We start from the raw sequence: 17,082 nt of genomic DNA, 5'->3' as shown, positions 1-17,082 counted from the left end.
TGAGCCCCCAGCCGAAAGAGAGGAGAGCGGAAGTGTGTATCTCAACTCTTAGTGGGTCGGAATGAGTAACTGCTTGTCAATCGCCACATTGCTTTCATGATGATACTATTTAGCTTCTTTTCCAACATTTAGGTGTTTATTAACATAAATAGTATAGTGAGTTATTTATTTGAATAGAATAGCTATATAATATTAAGGTAGAGAAAGGCACCCCTCTATGGTATATATGATATTAATAAAATGATTTAGGTTCTTCCTTGTTGTTGCTGCAGATCGAGTGAGCCAGTAGAAGAAACGGTGTTTTCATTTTGCTCGTCGAATTTTTCTTCGGCATAATATTCAGGTAATGTAGATGAGATATTGTAAGCAGGTGCCGCTTCGTTGATGCCCATGTCCATATCCTGATGTAGCTGGGGCTTCTTGGATGATGGCAATGGAGAATGAGTGGAGGCAAAACTGAAGCCGCCTGCACTACCTACTGTGTTTGACCTTGGGTTATTCCAGTTGATGCGCTCATTGCCTGCTATATACACGCTAGGGCTTTCTAAACCATGAAGATGTTGACCACCCAAATATCTTTGTCGAGCACGAGGATTGAACATAAAGACGAATGAAAAGATGCCATCCGGAATCAATCGGACGACAACACCAATAGGGATGGATAAAAGACCGACGATAATCGAAATAGCCCAACCCACACCATCAATTGGAGTGACCTGGAAAGCAGCACCTCCAAAATTGACAATGATAGCTTGCAGAGCGATACAGAAGAAAAAGATAAACATAAAGAACTTGTTGGCCAGAATGTTATGGAAGATATTGAGCTTGGAATCAATGCGTCGACAATTGATTTCGTTAAAGATCTGGCAAAAGACAAACGTGTTGAAGACAATCGTTTGCAAGACAATATCGCCAGCATCATAGTGTAGGATATCACTGTAAAGCAAGATGATGGTAACGACTACTTGGAAGATCGCTTGGCCAATGATCATTTTCCACATTTTGAAGGTAATCAGGGGAGCTGAGCGAGGTTCTGGTGGGCGTTCTAAAAGCTCTTCCGTCGGTGGATCCGTGGCCAAAGCCAAAGCAGCAAAGGTATCCATGATTAAATTGACCCATAACAATTGAACAGCGGTCAAGACTGACTTTTGCGTCGAACTGACGACGGCGGACACAAAGGTCAAGATGACGGCCGTGACATTGACCGTGAGTTGGAACTCCAAAAACTTCTTGACGGAATCATTGACGCATCGACCCCACATGATAGCCTTCACAATACTTGAGAAATTATCGTCCATCAGAATGATGCTCGATGCTTCTTTGGCCACTTCGGTACCGGCAATACCCATGGAGAAACCGACATCGGCCAATTTGAGGGCCGGACCATCATTGGTACCGTCGCCAGTGACAGCCACGATATCACCCAGTTCACGTAAACGGCCGACCAAGATTTGTTTGTCTTCAGGACTCGAACGGGCCAAGACTTGCAATCGAGGTAAAATAGCATCCATTTCACTGGGAGCTAAATGACGGAACACAGGACCTTCCATCACAATACCACCGGTAGTATAGATACCGCATTGTTTAGCGATGGACTTGGCTGTAACGACATTATCACCGGTCACCATACGAACAAAGACACCAGCACGTTGACAAGCACTGACGGCTTCTTTGACACCAGGACGTAGAGGATCCTCAATACCGACAACGCCAATAAGCGTTAAACCTTGGTTGGCGACAAGATCTTCATAGGGTACTTCCACTTCTTCACCCACCTTGACAGCATGACGACCCGCTTGAGAGGATGCTGAAGGCGGCCAAGACTCGAAATCACGGTAAGCCATACCAATGGTGCGCAGACTACGGGTAGCATAACTTTGAATGATGCGTTCCATACGACGATGGTCTTCTTGAGACAAAGGACGTGTCTTGACATCATCACCATCCTCGGCTTTGTAGTTGGCAGGGTTGAGAGTGAGAATGGAGCCACAGTGTTCCAACAGGATTTCAGAAGCGCCTTTAATATGGGCACGCCAGATGAATTCACCTTTTTTGTGTGGATGAGGTAAGCGTAGGATGGTCGCCATGGCCTTACGCTCCGAACTGAAAGGAAAGACTTGTTCGATAGGCCACGTGCGACGCAAAGTGTCATAGTCAGGGGAGAGGTCGGACTGACAATAACTTTTATTGAATTGCAAAAGGGCAGTTTCGGTCTTGTTACCCACGAAAGAGGTCGTGGTGACGGTTTCAGGAGGAGTCGTGTTGTTCTTCTTGTTGTTCTTTTCATTCTTGCTGCTGTCCAGCTTCTCTTCCGTGGTCGCCGTTTCAAAAGCAGTGGAGTTGACGGCAATCCCTTGACTTATGAGTTGCAAAATAGGAGCAGGTACCTTTTCAGATATGGAACGGATATCGTTCAAGTCTGAACGGTTGGCGGGCGGGTTTTGAAGGAAACGGAAAGAGGAACCTAACGTGCCGGCTACCACCGTCATTTTATTTTGAGTTAAAGTACCTGTCTTATCAGAACAAACGGTCGTCGCATTACCCATGGTTTCACAGGCAGCCAGAACACGGACCAGATTGTTATCTTTCAACATACGTTGCGTGGCATAAGCGAGCGACAAGGTCACAGCGAGCGGCAAACCTTCAGGGACAGCGACGACGATGATGGTGACCACGACGATAAGAATACCCATGATTTGCTGAACGATTTCAGTAGGGATAGTGGGAACGCCATGATATTTCCAACTGACGAAATAGCGGATAAACAAGACAATAAGCATCAAGAGACCAGCGGCAGAGCCCAATTTAGCAATCATAGAAGCAATGCCATTGAGCTTTTGTTGAAGAGGCGTGGATTCATTGTCCGTACGAAGGGCCATCATGGTACGTCCATAGTAAGAGTGGACACCGACAGCAGTGACAAGATAAGTACACACACCTTCAAGGACTTTGGAGCCAGAGAGAATGAAAGGGTCAGGCAGGGATTTGCCGCTGCTGCTGACATTTTCTTTTTTCTTGATCGCTTTGGTGGTCGATGCAGAAGAAGAAGCAATGGAGCTGATAGAAGAATCTTGTTGTTGTTGGTGTTGGGTATTTTCGTTGGGTATCGACAAGAATTGGGTATCGTTCAGATGTTCTTTCTCTTCTTTCACTTGTTCAGGATGATGCAACCTATAGCAGGACTCGAAGGATTGTTTACGTACAGCATCTGATTCTCCGGTAGCCGCTGATTCGTCACAGCGGACATTATGGCCTTCAATATAGACACCATCAGCAGCTACGATGTCTCCTGGTTCCAAATGTAACACATCACCCACTTGTATATCATACACTGAAATTTGTACGATCTGACCATCACGTGTAGCCTAAAAGAGATGGAAGAATTTAAAGTTTAAGTTTGTCAAATAGAACAAACAAAGAGCAAAGATCATTAAAATGTAAGCTCATCTGGGGGGCATACCTTGACAATGCGATCATCTTTTTTGGCATTTAATTTTCGAAACTGCTTTTCTTTCTGAAAATCATTGACGGAGCCCACCATCACGACGATCAAAATGGCTATGATAATAGCTACACCTTCGACCCACTTTACACCAGCAATTTTGTTTCCTTGATGATCATACTCGGGAATAGCAATATCTTCATAGATACCAACTGCTAGGGAAACAACGGCAGCCACAGCCAATAAGATCTAATGATTAATTTTATTCATGGTTTTTTTTTTTTTTTTTTTTTTTGTCAAGTTAGTAACCTACATTTTGATTGAAGAAAAAAAAAAAAAAAAAAAAAAAAAGCATTACTTTACCAGCGTTTTATCTTGGAATGCCATCCACATAAGTTGAAAGATATTTTTTGCTTTGACAGGTGGCAAAGTATTGATACCAAAGATACCGCTTCTGACTGTATCTTGGTGCGAATGATGGGTATCGTTCGTTGCTGATTTGATCGATAGGCCAGTATGACTCTTTTTGATACGATTATGAGTAGGTTCTGCTGCTGGTGCTGGTGCTACTGCTGCTGCATCTGAAGGTGAGGGATCCTTTAATTGCGATGGATCAGATGTGATATCTTTCAATGAGATGGGTTGATAGGATGGCTGGTTTGTGGGAGTATACAATTGTGATAGACCATGGTTTCTGTCTGTATGTAAACCCTTTTCAAGACCATCCATTCCGCCATAGATATGTAATAGCTCGATATTCTTTGGATCATGTAAGGCTGATAATTGATCTGGAATAAAAGCAAAGGGATTGGACGGATCTGAATGAGGGACCTTTAAAGACTCGCGCATATCTAGCTTGACAACATTCGTATCGTCGTTTTGTTTGATGACTATAGGATCGTTATCATCTTCAGTTATTTTTGTGGTAGTCGAAGACATGATAAGTATATGAAATGATAAGAAATGAAGAAAAGGATGAATAAGGAAAGAAGGAAGACGTCCTTTTTATAGCAGTTTCTTATTGCGTAAATGTGTCTGTATGTGTGTGTGTGTGTGTATATGTGTGTGTGTGTATGTATGCCTATGTGCTTGTGCCCTCCGTCTGTGTGTGCAAAAGTGTAGAAGAGAAAGAAAAAAGAAAGCGAAGATCAACTTTATTTACTTTTTGGTTAGCTTCTAATAAAATGCTTTGTTTAAATGATGATGATGATATGTGATTGAACCAAGAAATAGCAGGAAAAAAAAAAATGTGGAGCGAATTCCAGGAAAGTCAAAATTCAATATCCGCTATTGCCTCGTCGGTCTTTCGCCAGTAGCCATAAACGCTCCTTTTTTCGTCTTCTCTGGCTGCTTAGTCAAAAAAAAAGCAACGCACTACCTTTTTAGATGATCACTAGAGATGTTGACCTACTATCAACGTGGATAGAGTTTTAGTTCATTCGTCAATGGAAAAGTTTGAAGCAGGAGCCGTTTTTTGTTGATAAGCATACAAGGCAAAAATGTCAATTACTTAAACAAGAGAGAACTGCTTTATTTGTCATCCTTCTTTTGTCAAACGTTAAAAAGAAAGAACAGGGCACGATTCCTACTGTTCATCTTGTTCTGTTATACAACACACCAACAGCTGCAGATCTGTTGACATCACGAAGAGAAACATTCTATCATTTATTTTTCATAAATAAGCAAGCTGCTTAGCACAGAAGAGCATCATCGTTTATCACTTTTGTTTATTGGCGTTTCGAAAAAGAAGAAAACAGAGAAATTTGTCATTGGCTGGGGGAAATGATCTTTTGGAATGTTCTCTACAAAAAGGCACGAGACGATTTTTTGTCATTAGTGTGTCGGTTAAAAGTTTCAAAGACCCCACAACGGCTGCCTTTAAAACAGCGCCAATCGCAGTGGGGGGAGGGCTTTTCCAGTATGGATCGCTTAGACGGTCCATACGTTAGCAAACCACATCCGATGCTCATGTCTTTCATTACTTAGCGTTTTGTCTGGAAAAGTCTGAGAAACTACATCCACTAGGCAGAACTGAATTACTCAGTCACTTCTTTTTACTTGCTCGCTCCTTGTTATCTTGGTGTGTTGACCGACATGACCCTTATCTGTCTATCAAAAAAGGAAAGTCGGGTTCATCTTTTCACTTTTGCAACTTTACTTGATAAATTTGAGATGTTTAATCTACAAAGGAGAAGCTATCTTAAAAGAGTTCAAAAAGCGAATCAATCATCAATGAACGCAGGAGCCTTATCATCGAATCCCAATACATGTTTGAAAAAAGTCTCTTCTTTTTTTTTTTTTCCTGGCTTCATACGAAAACAAAAAGCATATCAAACATGGCAGATGTTATCAAGTCTTGTCCACGGGTACAAGAGAAATAACAGACTGTACATGTCTTTTTTTTCGCAGCGGCTAAGCATCCATGAATGTCATGTAGAAACTGCTGTCGTCCATTGCCGTTGTTCATCTAGTCATCGGTTGTTGTCGTGCAGCCAATGGCTTGCCCGTCGTTATGTCATCTTTGCGGCGGTTGAAGCAGTTGAGGATCTCCTAGCAATAATGATGAAGAAGCTGTGCTATTTTTTGTTGACAGGTTCATTCTTGTTTACACAGGGAGAAAGTAATAAGCATCAGATCAACTCTAACCAGTCCTCAGCATAAACCCCAAGTAGATGAGTAACATCATGAGGGATGAGCCTATCTAAAATGTACAATAGGATGAAGGGGCTCGAGTCCGTCAGTAACCAAAAAAAACCAAAAAAAAAAAGAAAAAAAAAAATGTACGCAGCTACTTGTTGTCTCCATAATGTAATTGTGGTAGACACAGCAGGGCGGCTGTTTGTTAAGAGCGGTGGTAAGCAAAAGCAGGAAGAGCAGTCGTGCTAGCTCAATGCTGTTGCTATTGTTGTGACGATAATGCTGGTTTGGTGGTTGTTCATAACGAAGAGGACATGAAGACACAGCTTTCGCCCCTTTCTATCAACAAATTAGTTTGGGTGCCATTAGTCGTTTCTGTCAAAATAAAAAAAATTTCTCTCAGATTGTGTTTCAATAAATCAACATTGAGAAGAATAACTGGATCAAGGGTTGATTTTTAAAATCGTAAAGGCTTCTACTGCTGACTAGGCTCGGTATATTATCTACATTTGATAGACTTGGAAAAAGTAAAGTCTACAAGGTATGACCCTGGATTTGTAATCAATCGATTTTTTGCACAGCCTATGGATAATTACTTATCAACAATGATGTGACAGGTGAAAGAATCATGAGGGATGGATAAGGATTTATTATCAATGTAAATAAAGTAATGAAAGAGTGTACATAAGTTTGTATGTAATGAAATGCTTGCTTCATGAATGGAAAGGTACAATTGTCCCGTGCGATAAATATATCTAGGATAATTATGTCAAGTATTTAAAAAGCGAGTGAGTGAGTGAGTAAGAGAAAGGGGGGGGGTGGGCGGGAGACCCAAGAAAATCGAGAGACAAAGTGCTAACGGGGGTGCTAATGGGGTGCTCTTAAGCATCGGAGGCAGCACCTAATCATTCAAAGGATGAGGAATCGATCAGTTACTATTGACAATTGAATAAAGTATATCTGAATAACTTACGTCCAATCACTCCACATGCCAATCTGTCACCTGAGTTGCCTGTAGTAAGTGACAAAGGAGAATCGCCCAAACCAAGATCATCTTTTCCAGAATGTAAAACAATGCCACGTCTATGCACACATGGGTTAGATATACAACATTGATACATTCACATAAATTCGCGCGTTAGAATGACCTACCCAATAACTGAATGAGGACCCACCAACTGAACAGTCTTCATTTTCAAGTTCAGTATCGCCATACCGTTGGCATCGGCTACCACGTTACCAAAATCGCCGGCATGATGCTTGTCATCTGCAGCATCCGGAGCACCGTGAGTGGTATTGAAAGGGTTATAATGGGCACCCAAAGAGGCACAACCTTCTATAAGATCACCTAATTCATGAATATGGAGGCCATGCTCAGTGTTGGCATCAAGACCTGTAATGTTGGCAAAGATTTCTGTGGGAGAGTTGATCGATTCTTGAGAGAACAAGACGGTACCAGCAACGGTGGCATTGTTGCGGAACATGGCAATGGCTTTAACAGGAAATTCAGGCATATCATCCTTATCAACGCCAGAAGGTTCAGCAGTAGCAGTAGAAAGGAGGCTTGCAAGAAGAAGCACAGAACTAGAAATAGCAGTAGCAAGAGAGAACTTCATTTTTTATTTAGAGTTTATTAAACAAGTGTTTTGAATGACAGGGAAAGAAAAAAGAAATGAAGCGTAAACGCAATTTCATCCAAGCTTTTATATAGAACAGGGCTCATCTCTTTATTCACCTTTTTTTGGTCTTTTTTTTTTTTTTTTTTTTTTTTTTTTTCTCCGGTTTGACGTATGTGGATCCTTTTTAATCTTGACACTGATAGAATGAAAAAGTTTCTTTATCAAAAAAAAAAAAAAAAAAAAAAAAAAAGTAATCACCGTTCATTGTTGCATTGAGCAAAAGTCTAATATCGGACAGTGCTAAAATATGCCTGCTGTGTCACCTTAAAAGATAAGATGAGCCAAACAGAAAGTTGATCAATTGGATTTAAAAAAAAAAAAAAAAAAAAAAAAAAAAGATCCCGTTTCTGACTAATTTCATTTCCTTTTAGTCTTATCAGATCTTTTTCTTCTTTTTTTCCAATCCCTGATAAGATCTTACTAAAGGACGATGAAATAGAATCGGCACTTTTGGTTGCGGAATCGTGTATACTATTTGGGGTTGTTTTGATCATGATAAACAGATAAGATTAATTGGATAATGTTATTTTGTTTTGAGAGACAAGTACACAGTTGCGGCAGTGCTATACATAGATTGGAGTGCCACAGCTTGTTGTTATTTTCTACTTTCTGAGCCTCATGTTCAGTTGTTACTATAAAGGCTCCACGTCATTCATTTATAGCTTTTGTAACATTCAAACATGTACTCTATGACGGGCTTGTCAACGCGGGAATGTAAAGTTCTCCGCTTTCTCCGGAAAATGTCTTTGTTTTGGCTGAAAATAAATTTTGATAAGAAGCATATGCTTCTTTATCAAAATAGGCCTCTCACATGGAATGAACAATGTAGGCCCGAGAAGAACTCTATTATACTGTCTGTCTCTCTTCCCCTTCCCCTTGAATGAGCCAACGAACAATAAAGCAGCCCGTTCAGTCATGACTGACATGGTCGATCAAAATAACTCATTTGCCTATGGAGCCATGGTAAAATGCTGTATAATTTCTCAAGCAAATTTCCAAATGAAATCACGGGACGTAACACAGATTTGTCATCTTTCATGGTAGAGGGCTTCATCCATGTATTCGATATTGTGTATAAGGGCAAATTCGTTTTCAAACAAAAAAAAAACATGGTCATGAAGCGCACCCTCCCCCCCCCCTCTTTCCCTTTGCAACACTTTTTTTTTTCTCTTTATTTCCTTCCAATAGTATTTCAAGCCAGGACAATAAGAAAATGTTACCAAGCTCAGTTGTACATCATTTACATAGTAGAAAACATCATTATGAAAAAGAAAATAAATTCATGGTGGCTATAAAAGATCGGTTTCTCTGGCGATCTTATTTAGCAAAAATCGATGCTATTGAGGATACATTGAGAGCTTTGTCCTTGTTACTACCAGGTAAACAATGACCATTTTTTTACAGTAAAACTGAGCCCGTTTACCCAAGGTTCTTTTTTATTTCTTTCTGTTGGTAGGAAGATTTGAAGATGCAGATATGTGTTCGCAGTCCGGTAAGTAAGCTTTCTTAAAAGCTTAGGCTCTCGTAGAAAAGTAAACGCTGGACTCATTCTAGGACACATCCTTCAGTTTTAACTGTGCTCAATCTTGTATCATGCTTTCATACCCATTGCCTTATCAACAAGTCGATGACCTATCATCGACACACAAACGATACCTTCAACAGCCATTTCCATCGACAGCACAAGATGGGCAAAGTGATATCCACAACACTCAGTGTGATTTCTTATACAGAGGTCCTTATGGAGATGATATTATTACGCAAAATGCGCTCAAAGACATACAAACGATGGCAATGGATCACGATCATGGAGGGCATAAAGTAAAATTGGATAAACCCGTTCGTTGTGCATGGGGTTATTTTTCCCAAACTAAAAAAAAAAGAGTTATTTCTTTCACGATAAAAACACGATTAGAGCTGTCCTACGGATTGTTTTACTTTTATGTACCAAGAAAAGAATGTTACTCTACCCAATGCATTATATCCGAAACGTGGATACGAATTCTTTAGAAATGGACATGGACGAGAAATACGAGTTATTGACTTTTGATCCACGGAATGGAACTGCCTTATCTCACTTTTCAGATCCGACATCCAAAGAACAGCGTGACGCGCTAACGAACAATAGCCATGGCTCCAATGTAGGTTCCATCATGAGTGAGCTTTTGTGGATTCTTCGCCCACTGATTTATGGTAAGCACAACCGCTCCTACGAAAAAGAGAGGGCATTGTTGATTGACGATACACCTTTTTTTATTATTTTCTAAACTCCCGATGACCCAGTTGCCATGACAATGTACGAACAACAAAGACGACATCGGCCTCGAGAGAAACACAGCGATATTTCTCGCCATGAAGCACCACGGCGCAATGATAATAATCATGGCCACCAAGAAGGACCCACGTCCAACGCTGACGTTGAACAAGAGGATGGGGTGGAGAAAGAAGAAGAGGCTCTTAGCTGGAAACCTTGGCTAGTGTCCTTGTGCATAGATATTCTTTCTAAAATGACACGACATGCAACGACGCCGCTTGAAAGGGACGAATCCAAAAGGCGCGATTATTTATTCTTATACTACCTATTGAGAGGACCTGCTTATACGAAACTGACCAAGTAAAGAAAATTACAAAGTGACACGAAAAAGAATTCCGGTTGTGAGAAATTTTATGCTAAATTGTGTTTTGAATAGATTCTTATTGGATAGATTTTGTAATGCAACAGAACATAGGCCGCTTATATCCGTTATTACAGGTAAATTTTTTTTTACACACTCAAAGGGCATTTGCTTTTTTTTTAGTCCAACAAGGGAGATTTGATTTTATTAACAAAATGCTAATAATGAAAAAACTCATTGACGAATAGCTGCTATCAACGACTACAGGCCGTTCTGGGAAGATACCTACTTTTATACTGCAGGATCATGAGAAATAAATAATCAAGAAGAATAGTAAAATACAGTATGCCGGATGTGTTTTTTTTAAAAAAAAAGAATGATAAAAAGACAATGTAGGAAAGAACCAAGGACTAGACTCCTCCACAGCTCCTACGCACGTCGTTCACTCCTAAACCATCGTTCACTCGCTTCCATTCATTCAGAACTTGATCTTTATCTGAACCATCCGCTTTGATAGTCTGGATGTGTGCTCTTGTTGACTTGGCTGGATGTCGAACAATTGCTCCGAGTAAAAAGACTGTTGTTACAGGGAAAAGGACGTAGTTTACAAATTTGCCTGGTGTACGAACTGGTGTAGCCATGTTATTTTAATGATAAAGGATATATAAGTCGATAGTATCGTTAATCAGATTAGTATTAGATAGTGAGATGTTTCCAAAATGTGGGGTTCAGTTGCGAATAAGATGAAAAAATAGGAAAAAGAGAAAAAACCAGAAGAATGATGTTATTATAAGGGAGTTTAGGTGTGGGTAAAAGAGACAATCAAAATTGGTATGGGGAAAGTTGAGAGTAGTGACTATTCTACGACAATCACACATTTGAATTTATGTGAGAAAACAAAAAAAAAAATAATAAATCTATCAACTTACATCAATGCCTGCGAAACTTGACATTTCTGGAACAGTTTCTCCCCCAATAAAAAGTTCGCATGAAAAAATAATGAAATTCGAATTATGGTATCTGGTATTTTCTAAAATGCTGGTTTCCATAGGATGAATAAAAAAAAAAAAAAAAAAAAAAAAAAAAATTTACAATATAAATTCTACATCGGTTATTTTTAAAGCGTCTTTTTAAGCTCTCCATGATGCTCTGAAGTGGAGGGTGCTGGCGTCTCAACATCGCTAGCAGAGGCTGAAGTGTTATTGGTTGTACCTGCTGTTTTACTATCATAAAAATACAGCATCTCATCTGAATCGGTCTCTTCTTCTTGTTTGGTCCAGTTAAAGATATTTCTGTCACTCAAGAGTACATTGGCTGTGCCTGTCAAAAATTCACCCGCAATTTGAGAAAATGTCCTTCGTCCCTCTGCTAATTCCGACACAGCCTCTTGACTCGTGCTGTCGCTTCTAAATACTTCACGAGAGTCAAAATCGCTAAATACTTTGGGTCCGATTTCATCGATCACTGCTGTAATATCTTGAGATAACTTTTCTCTTATGCGACGTAAATTAGCTGAGCTATCAGGATCCACTAAAGCAAGATAGAGTGGACGAAGTGATCTGAGAGAAAAAGAATTGAATCATTAGACCCCGCCTATTCTCATTTACCTTTGGCTATAGAAAAGGGGAAAGCTTACTTGAACACGTCTACACCATTTTCTGCAAATCTCATCGAGGCATAACTGATATAAGGTAATAATGTCCATGTCAATAATGGATAGAGAATTGTTTGGGACCAGCCAAACTCTGATCGCACGCAATACCAAAAGACAACCAGGGTATATAAGGCATAAAGTGTTGGTATCAATACTAATCCCACAATAAATTTCCATGTTGCTAACACGTCTCTTCCTCTAATTTTCACCGATGAAGATGCTAATGCTTCCTTGGCTTTTCTTGTACTGATTACTTTGGCAGTAATAACGATCGGTAAATTCAATATGGCACTATCAGGATGAGAGCAAGCATCAAGTTAAGAAACGCTCATCTCTTTCCTACGGGGAAAAAAAAACTGACTTATTTTTGCTTACCCAGGAAAGGCCAATAAACCCCAAACGAGCAATAAACCTATGCGGTACCATAATAAACAAAATGTCCTCATTCCTCTTAAATTGATTTCGGGCACCTGATGGTCTCTCAGCCCGTGATACTTTAGCAGCTGATTATACGCTAGTACTTTTTGTTGTAAATCCACGACACGCGGATCATCCTTATACAAATTGTATCCAATCACAAAGCGACGATTCAAATCCACCACTTGAGCGATGTGGAGTCTTCCTTGCTTGGCTGCAGCAGGCTTATACAGTCGACGCATCGCCTGAATGACCATCAATGTTTGATCGTTGGGTACGTTGACCGTTACTGCTTTCAAAGCATAAAAAATGGTGTCCAACAACTTGGCGCACGCTTCTCTTTTCGCTTGTCCACCCTCCTTGAACTGCTCGACAAGATCGGCAGAGATCGTGATGGGTTTGCCAAATTCAATGACGGCGCGTGAACGAAAGCGATGAGGGTGAAAATAGTTGAGACCACACGGCACAATCTTGACGTCCAAACCGGGATATTTGGCCATGGCGCCTAAGGCCATGATGGTCACTCCGGCTTTGAAAGGTAGCATCTCCAGTCGATCATGACTGCCTCCTTCCGGAAAGATGGTGATACATTTGCCATTGTTGAGCTCTTCATACACACGCTCGTAAACACCGTCTTGATCAATGTGGGGTAAGCATTTGTAAGCTGAACCGGAAGGGCGTGTCAAATGTTTAAGCGCGATTTTATCCTCTTCTTTGGTACACCCGAGAGGTTTTTTCAGTAATAGTTCGGTATCAGATAGGATGTGGGCCACTTGAAGTCGACCTGAATTTCGGGGAAGAATGAGGGAATCGGATGGCTGAAGTTGCGTTGTAAATTGGGTATCTTCGCCATGAATACGCAATGGGTCGGTTTTCGGGTTCAAAAGATGTATTCGACCGTGACCCGCTTCAGCAAGGTCCTGAGGTCTCATCACAGGAACTAGTCAAATCAAGGAGAGGTAAACATTCTCGGTCACAAGTTGTTGCTGCATTCTGAACACAACAGTCAAGGATACTTACTAGGATGAATGAGCTTTGAAAAAAAGCCTACCGTTTTTTGCTTTAATGACTTGGCTGCAATGAGAAAGGAGACTCTTCTGCCACATTCCCTCATGACAATGAGTGGGTCCACGAACTATCCATATAAAAATTAAAAAAAGTCAATCATCTGTTAAGTTTGCGCGTTCTATAGAATATACGTCTACTTTACTTGATTGGCATGAGGTGCTGCAACGAATATCAAAGGTCCATCTTTGGGTATCTTATGCGATCCTCTTGGTCTGATCTCTCGAAAAAAGACATCTAACATGACATTGAACAACCATAAAGCGCAATCATACGGCACGTCAGCTTTTTCTTTTGTCATTCTGTAACAAATACTTTTGTTCAAGAAACGTTCTAAAACGAAAGACAAGGGGACAAAAAGTTGAAAAAGGAAATAGAATAAAAAAAAAAAAATATGTAATCAAAAAGTACCCTTTCTATGTTTATGTGTGAAACACTTTTTTTTGTCGGGAATCTAAACCTTATCTTCCCCATTACTGGCTTAAGGGCCCAAAAAGATCAGCCATATTCAATATCACAAAAAGCTATACGTATGCCTGACACTCATGACAGACACACATAAACAAACGCACTCGCAGTCTAATTTTCTATGGTGACAGTCCAGTGATCTTTCACTCAGTGGATGAATTAAACTTGAAGTAGCCCGTCTATTGTTCTCTACGTCAAAAAGTTGCCTATCCTGCTCTTCTATTGTAGTGTTCTACTTGTAAACCGCTTTTCCGATATGCGTAAAACGAAAAAAAAAAGCCAATCCAACAAGTTGACTAAGGATGCGTTTCTCAGTTGGGGAAAAAGATGACATAATCAGCGTCAAAGAGAAAAAGGGGGAAGGTGGGTGTGCCTGAATCGAGTGTGAGTTCAATTTCTACTTTTACTGCTTTTTACAAAAAGAAAAAAACGTTTCAGATGTCAATGAACGAGTTTCATTTCAACGAAACGCCTACCCATGCCACGCTTGCTCAATATCCAACGGACACGGTCACCTTTTTCGTGAACAATGTGAACGAATTTGTCAAGTGGTTCAATGAGACAGCCTGTTCTCATGCTTCTTGGACCTATAAGAAGATGCATCGAAATAAGAAAAAGGGCATACCTGGTGCTGATGAGTACAACAGAACAAACCATTGTACTATTGCCCATATTAAATGCTGTCTATCTGGCTTTCCACCCGTCAGAGATGAGCGTCAGCCAAAGAAAGGAAACAGACGTAGTAAGAAGGTCAACTGCAAAGCCGCTATTACTGCTTTTTTCATGTTGGATGGAAGAATTAAAGTGATCTATGAGTGGAAGCACCAAAATCATGATCCGGTCAGCGAAAAAGCAAAAAAAGAGAAACGTAGGCAACGCTCTCTTGCTAGACAAACTGCCACAAAACTGCATTGATTTGACAGAGAAACATTCCTTTTCAAAATGATCCGTATCTGAAATCCGTATCAACGTAGTAACAGTCAACTATAAGATGAGAATGGATATGAAAAAAAAAAAGTAGAATACACGTATCCGTCAAAATGTATGTACCCCTCCACCGCCTTTACGAGCCTTGACCGACATGTATCTGCATCCTATTTACGCGTAAGATTCAAAAAATAAAATAAAACCACCAACACCCAGTCTAGCTAATATCGAAATACGCCAACAACAATCAAGTAAGGTAAGTGACTCATCATGCAGAACCCTTTGCGACGCTTTCAAGACAAGTAATGATTGTCCTGTCAGTAGTATGGAAATAAATTGTCATACAAAATAGCACAGCAACGCAAGGTATTATAAATGATGAGTATAACAAAGTAGATTTGAATCAAACCCACCCTTTATTAAAAAAAGGTCAATGTACTGTAGTCAATCCTGTTTCTCATGAGATCAAACAAGATCATCAAGATAAAACTATTCTATTATTATTTCTAACTTAAAAAATGATAACGTCAATTTGACGAAATGAATGAATTATGGAATTACATATGGATAATGAAAAACTAGATGGTATGCTTATTGAAAATGCTTGAGGATAAGATTCAGTACATCTTCCTTCCGTTTTTGACACATATAGTCAAGTTGCTCGACAACAGGATCATAGAACCTTGGCTCCACTGATCGCCCTAAATGGGATACAGTGATAACATCACCTGTACAATTTTTTTTTTCCCCTATTAGTATCATTATACTTGCTCACTGGAAGGTAGACTAATTCTCTTACCATTGAGTGATTCATCTGCAATGACGTATAGAAATGCCTCTATGCAACTTTTCAAACTGACCATGCCAAAAGTTTGCACGGCTTTGATACTCTCTTTGGGTACCAGTGCTGTCTCTACAAAATGAGGTGCTATCACATTGACTCTGATATTCGTAGACCGCAATAAACTACCATAGCTCTTTGTAAGTCCAATAATCTACCCGCCCGATAATTCAAAGAAGAGTGTTGTTTAGAGAGTGCATTGACAGGAACACGCTATAACCCGTCCCCTCACCCAAAATAAACCTCCCGCCCTCCCCCCCCCCTTACCGCATGCTTCGACGCCGCATACAATGGTTGTGTAGGGCCTGGAGCCAATCCAAAGACGGACGAAGTATTGATAATGCAGCCTGGCCGTTTTTCTTTTAAAAAGTATTGAATGGCGAGTCGGTTGGCCTTCACAGCCGCTGTTAAGTTGACTTCCAGAGTATGATAGTGATACCCTCCTCCTCCTCTCTCTTCTAAATCATCCATAAGGTTAGATGAGTCCAGTATACCAGCCACAATGATCACTATATCGATCTTTTTGCCCGTATAAACGTTTTCGATAAAATCATAGATATTCTCTTGTGCACGCCAATCAGTTATATCCATGTTGTAGAAATGGGCATGATGTGATCTATTCACCATGGGTTTGCAAATAAAAGAAAAGTGAGCCCATCGAGCCGGGGGAAGGGGGGGGTGCGGCTTACGTTCTATGCCTATTGTTCTTTACCTTTTCCCTTTGTATAGGTTGTTCAGTAGTTCAATGACTTCTTTTCCTTTCTGTTTGTTGGTGCCAGTGAAAACAACGTTGGCTCTGTTCATTGCATGATGAATACATAAAAACGCAAGTCAGTATAACCAAGTTTCATTCTATGTAGGATAATGAAGCATGACCAAACACTCACTTTTTCGATACCAGAGTTAAAACGAGCTCCTTACCAATACCTAATGAGATGTAGTAGTAGCAAGACAGTAGAACGAGCATTGTGTCAGAAAACTTGATTCTGAGAGCACCTTTCGGCTTTTTGTTGGTTGATTCATCTACCTGAAGTTCCGCCATGAACCATCACCACCTTGTCTCTCAAATCCATCTTGTAAACTGACGAGAAGAGCAAGAAGGGAAGAAATTGAAACAATCGATGCATTTTAAGACCCAATTTATAGAAAAGTACTCAGGAGGTCATTGTGCCTATAAAAAAAAAAAGACAACGATAAGGGCTCATCCTTTCGGTGATTGACCATAATTGGAAAACTCATTCGAATCAGAATCTCTCTCTCTCTCATCCACCGTACTTTTTGGTGGAACGCTCTTGGACAGTCTATTGATCCATACGCTCAATTCAAAAGGTACAAGA

At 40.3% G+C, this 17,082-nt stretch overlaps 7 protein-coding genes across 7 annotated transcripts; 2 read left to right on the top strand and 5 right to left on the bottom strand.

Annotated features, from left to right (window-relative positions):
- Positions 1-245: 245 nt before the first annotated feature.
- Positions 246-4,381, bottom strand: BDF20DRAFT_909002 (uncharacterized protein; the record flags this gene model as incomplete). Its single annotated transcript, XM_053083538.1, has 3 exons — positions 246-3,365; positions 3,461-3,691; positions 3,806-4,381. The coding sequence occupies 3 exons, from the start codon at positions 4,379-4,381 to the stop codon at positions 246-248; spliced, it is 3,927 nt and encodes a 1,308-aa protein (XP_052940443.1).
- A 2,314-nt stretch (positions 4,382-6,695) lies between these two features.
- Positions 6,696-7,821, bottom strand: BDF20DRAFT_843178 (superoxide dismutase). The gene is made up of 3 exons (XM_053079549.1): positions 7,232-7,821; positions 7,053-7,162; positions 6,696-6,980 (listed from the first exon to the last, which is right to left on the bottom strand). The coding sequence occupies exons 1-3, from the start codon at positions 7,693-7,695 to the stop codon at positions 6,961-6,963; spliced, it is 594 nt and encodes a 197-aa protein (XP_052940442.1). The 5' UTR covers positions 7,696-7,821; the 3' UTR covers positions 6,696-6,960.
- A 1,101-nt stretch (positions 7,822-8,922) lies between these two features.
- Positions 8,923-10,733, top strand: BDF20DRAFT_28965 (peroxisome membrane protein). Its single transcript, XM_053075106.1, has 7 exons — positions 8,923-9,137; positions 9,219-9,250; positions 9,327-9,579; positions 9,674-9,951; positions 10,042-10,372; positions 10,449-10,510; positions 10,622-10,733. Exons 2-7 carry the CDS (start codon positions 9,235-9,237, stop codon positions 10,681-10,683), a joined length of 1,002 nt encoding a protein of 333 aa, XP_052940441.1. The 5' UTR covers positions 8,923-9,137; positions 9,219-9,234; the 3' UTR covers positions 10,684-10,733.
- Positions 10,734-10,783: 50 nt separating this feature from the next.
- Positions 10,784-11,014, bottom strand: BDF20DRAFT_811881 (uncharacterized protein; the record flags this gene model as incomplete). Its single annotated transcript, XM_053076731.1, has 1 exon — positions 10,784-11,014. One exon carries the CDS (start codon positions 11,012-11,014, stop codon positions 10,784-10,786), a length of 231 nt encoding a protein of 76 aa, XP_052940440.1.
- Positions 11,015-11,478: 464 nt separating this feature from the next.
- BDF20DRAFT_843170 (uncharacterized protein) lies at positions 11,479-13,870 on the bottom strand. The gene is made up of 5 exons (XM_053079548.1): positions 13,655-13,870; positions 13,465-13,579; positions 12,403-13,384; positions 12,010-12,318; positions 11,479-11,932 (listed from the first exon to the last, which is right to left on the bottom strand). The coding sequence occupies exons 1-5, from the start codon at positions 13,808-13,810 to the stop codon at positions 11,491-11,493; spliced, it is 2,004 nt and encodes a 667-aa protein (XP_052940439.1). The 5' UTR covers positions 13,811-13,870; the 3' UTR covers positions 11,479-11,490.
- Positions 13,871-14,415: 545 nt separating this feature from the next.
- BDF20DRAFT_908998 (uncharacterized protein) lies at positions 14,416-14,892 on the top strand (the record flags this gene model as incomplete). Its single annotated transcript, XM_053083537.1, has 1 exon — positions 14,416-14,892. One exon carries the CDS (start codon positions 14,416-14,418, stop codon positions 14,890-14,892), a length of 477 nt encoding a protein of 158 aa, XP_052940438.1.
- A 603-nt stretch (positions 14,893-15,495) lies between these two features.
- Positions 15,496-16,818, bottom strand: BDF20DRAFT_908997 (uncharacterized protein; the record flags this gene model as incomplete). The annotated part of the gene is made up of 6 exons (XM_053083536.1): positions 15,496-15,605; positions 15,704-15,899; positions 16,013-16,361; positions 16,458-16,541; positions 16,633-16,672; positions 16,773-16,818. The coding sequence occupies 6 exons, from the start codon at positions 16,816-16,818 to the stop codon at positions 15,496-15,498; spliced, it is 825 nt and encodes a 274-aa protein (XP_052940437.1).
- Positions 16,819-17,082: the final 264 nt, after the last annotated feature.

This window comes from Mycotypha africana (assembly GCF_025528875.1).
Source record: "Mycotypha africana strain NRRL 2978 chromosome Unknown BDF20scaffold_1, whole genome shotgun sequence".
NCBI lineage: Eukaryota > Fungi > Mucoromycota > Mucoromycetes > Mucorales > Mycotyphaceae > Mycotypha > Mycotypha africana.
The sequence above is the reverse complement of the archived record's forward strand: the minus strand, read 5'-3'. Positions and strand labels throughout refer to the sequence as shown.

Coding starts and splice junctions, on each gene's coding strand:
- BDF20DRAFT_843178 (XM_053079549.1), bottom strand. CDS start 7,695: ATGAAGTTCTCTCTTGCTACTGCTATTTCTAGTTCTGTGCTTCTTCTT. Junction 7,163..7,231: donor GGTCCTCATTCAGTTATTGG/GTAGGTCATTCT, acceptor ATGTGTGCATAG/ACGTGGCATTGTTTTACATT. Junction 6,981..7,052: donor GGCATGTGGAGTGATTGGAC/GTAAGTTATTCA, acceptor TTGAATGATTAG/GTGCTGCCTCCGATGCTTAA.
- BDF20DRAFT_28965 (XM_053075106.1), top strand. Junction 9,952..10,041: donor TCTTCGCCCACTGATTTATG/GTAAGCACAACC, acceptor CCGATGACCCAG/TTGCCATGACAATGTACGAA. Junction 10,511..10,621: donor GCTTATATCCGTTATTACAG/GTAAATTTTTTT, acceptor ATTGACGAATAG/CTGCTATCAACGACTACAGG.
- BDF20DRAFT_843170 (XM_053079548.1), bottom strand. CDS start 13,810: ATGACAAAAGAAAAAGCTGACGTGCCGTATGATTGCGCTTTATGGTTG. Junction 13,385..13,464: donor TTCAAAGCTCATTCATCCTA/GTAAGTATCCTT, acceptor TGATTTGACTAG/TTCCTGTGATGAGACCTCAG. Junction 12,319..12,402: donor GGTTTATTGGCCTTTCCTGG/GTAAGCAAAAAT, acceptor TCATCCTGATAG/TGCCATATTGAATTTACCGA.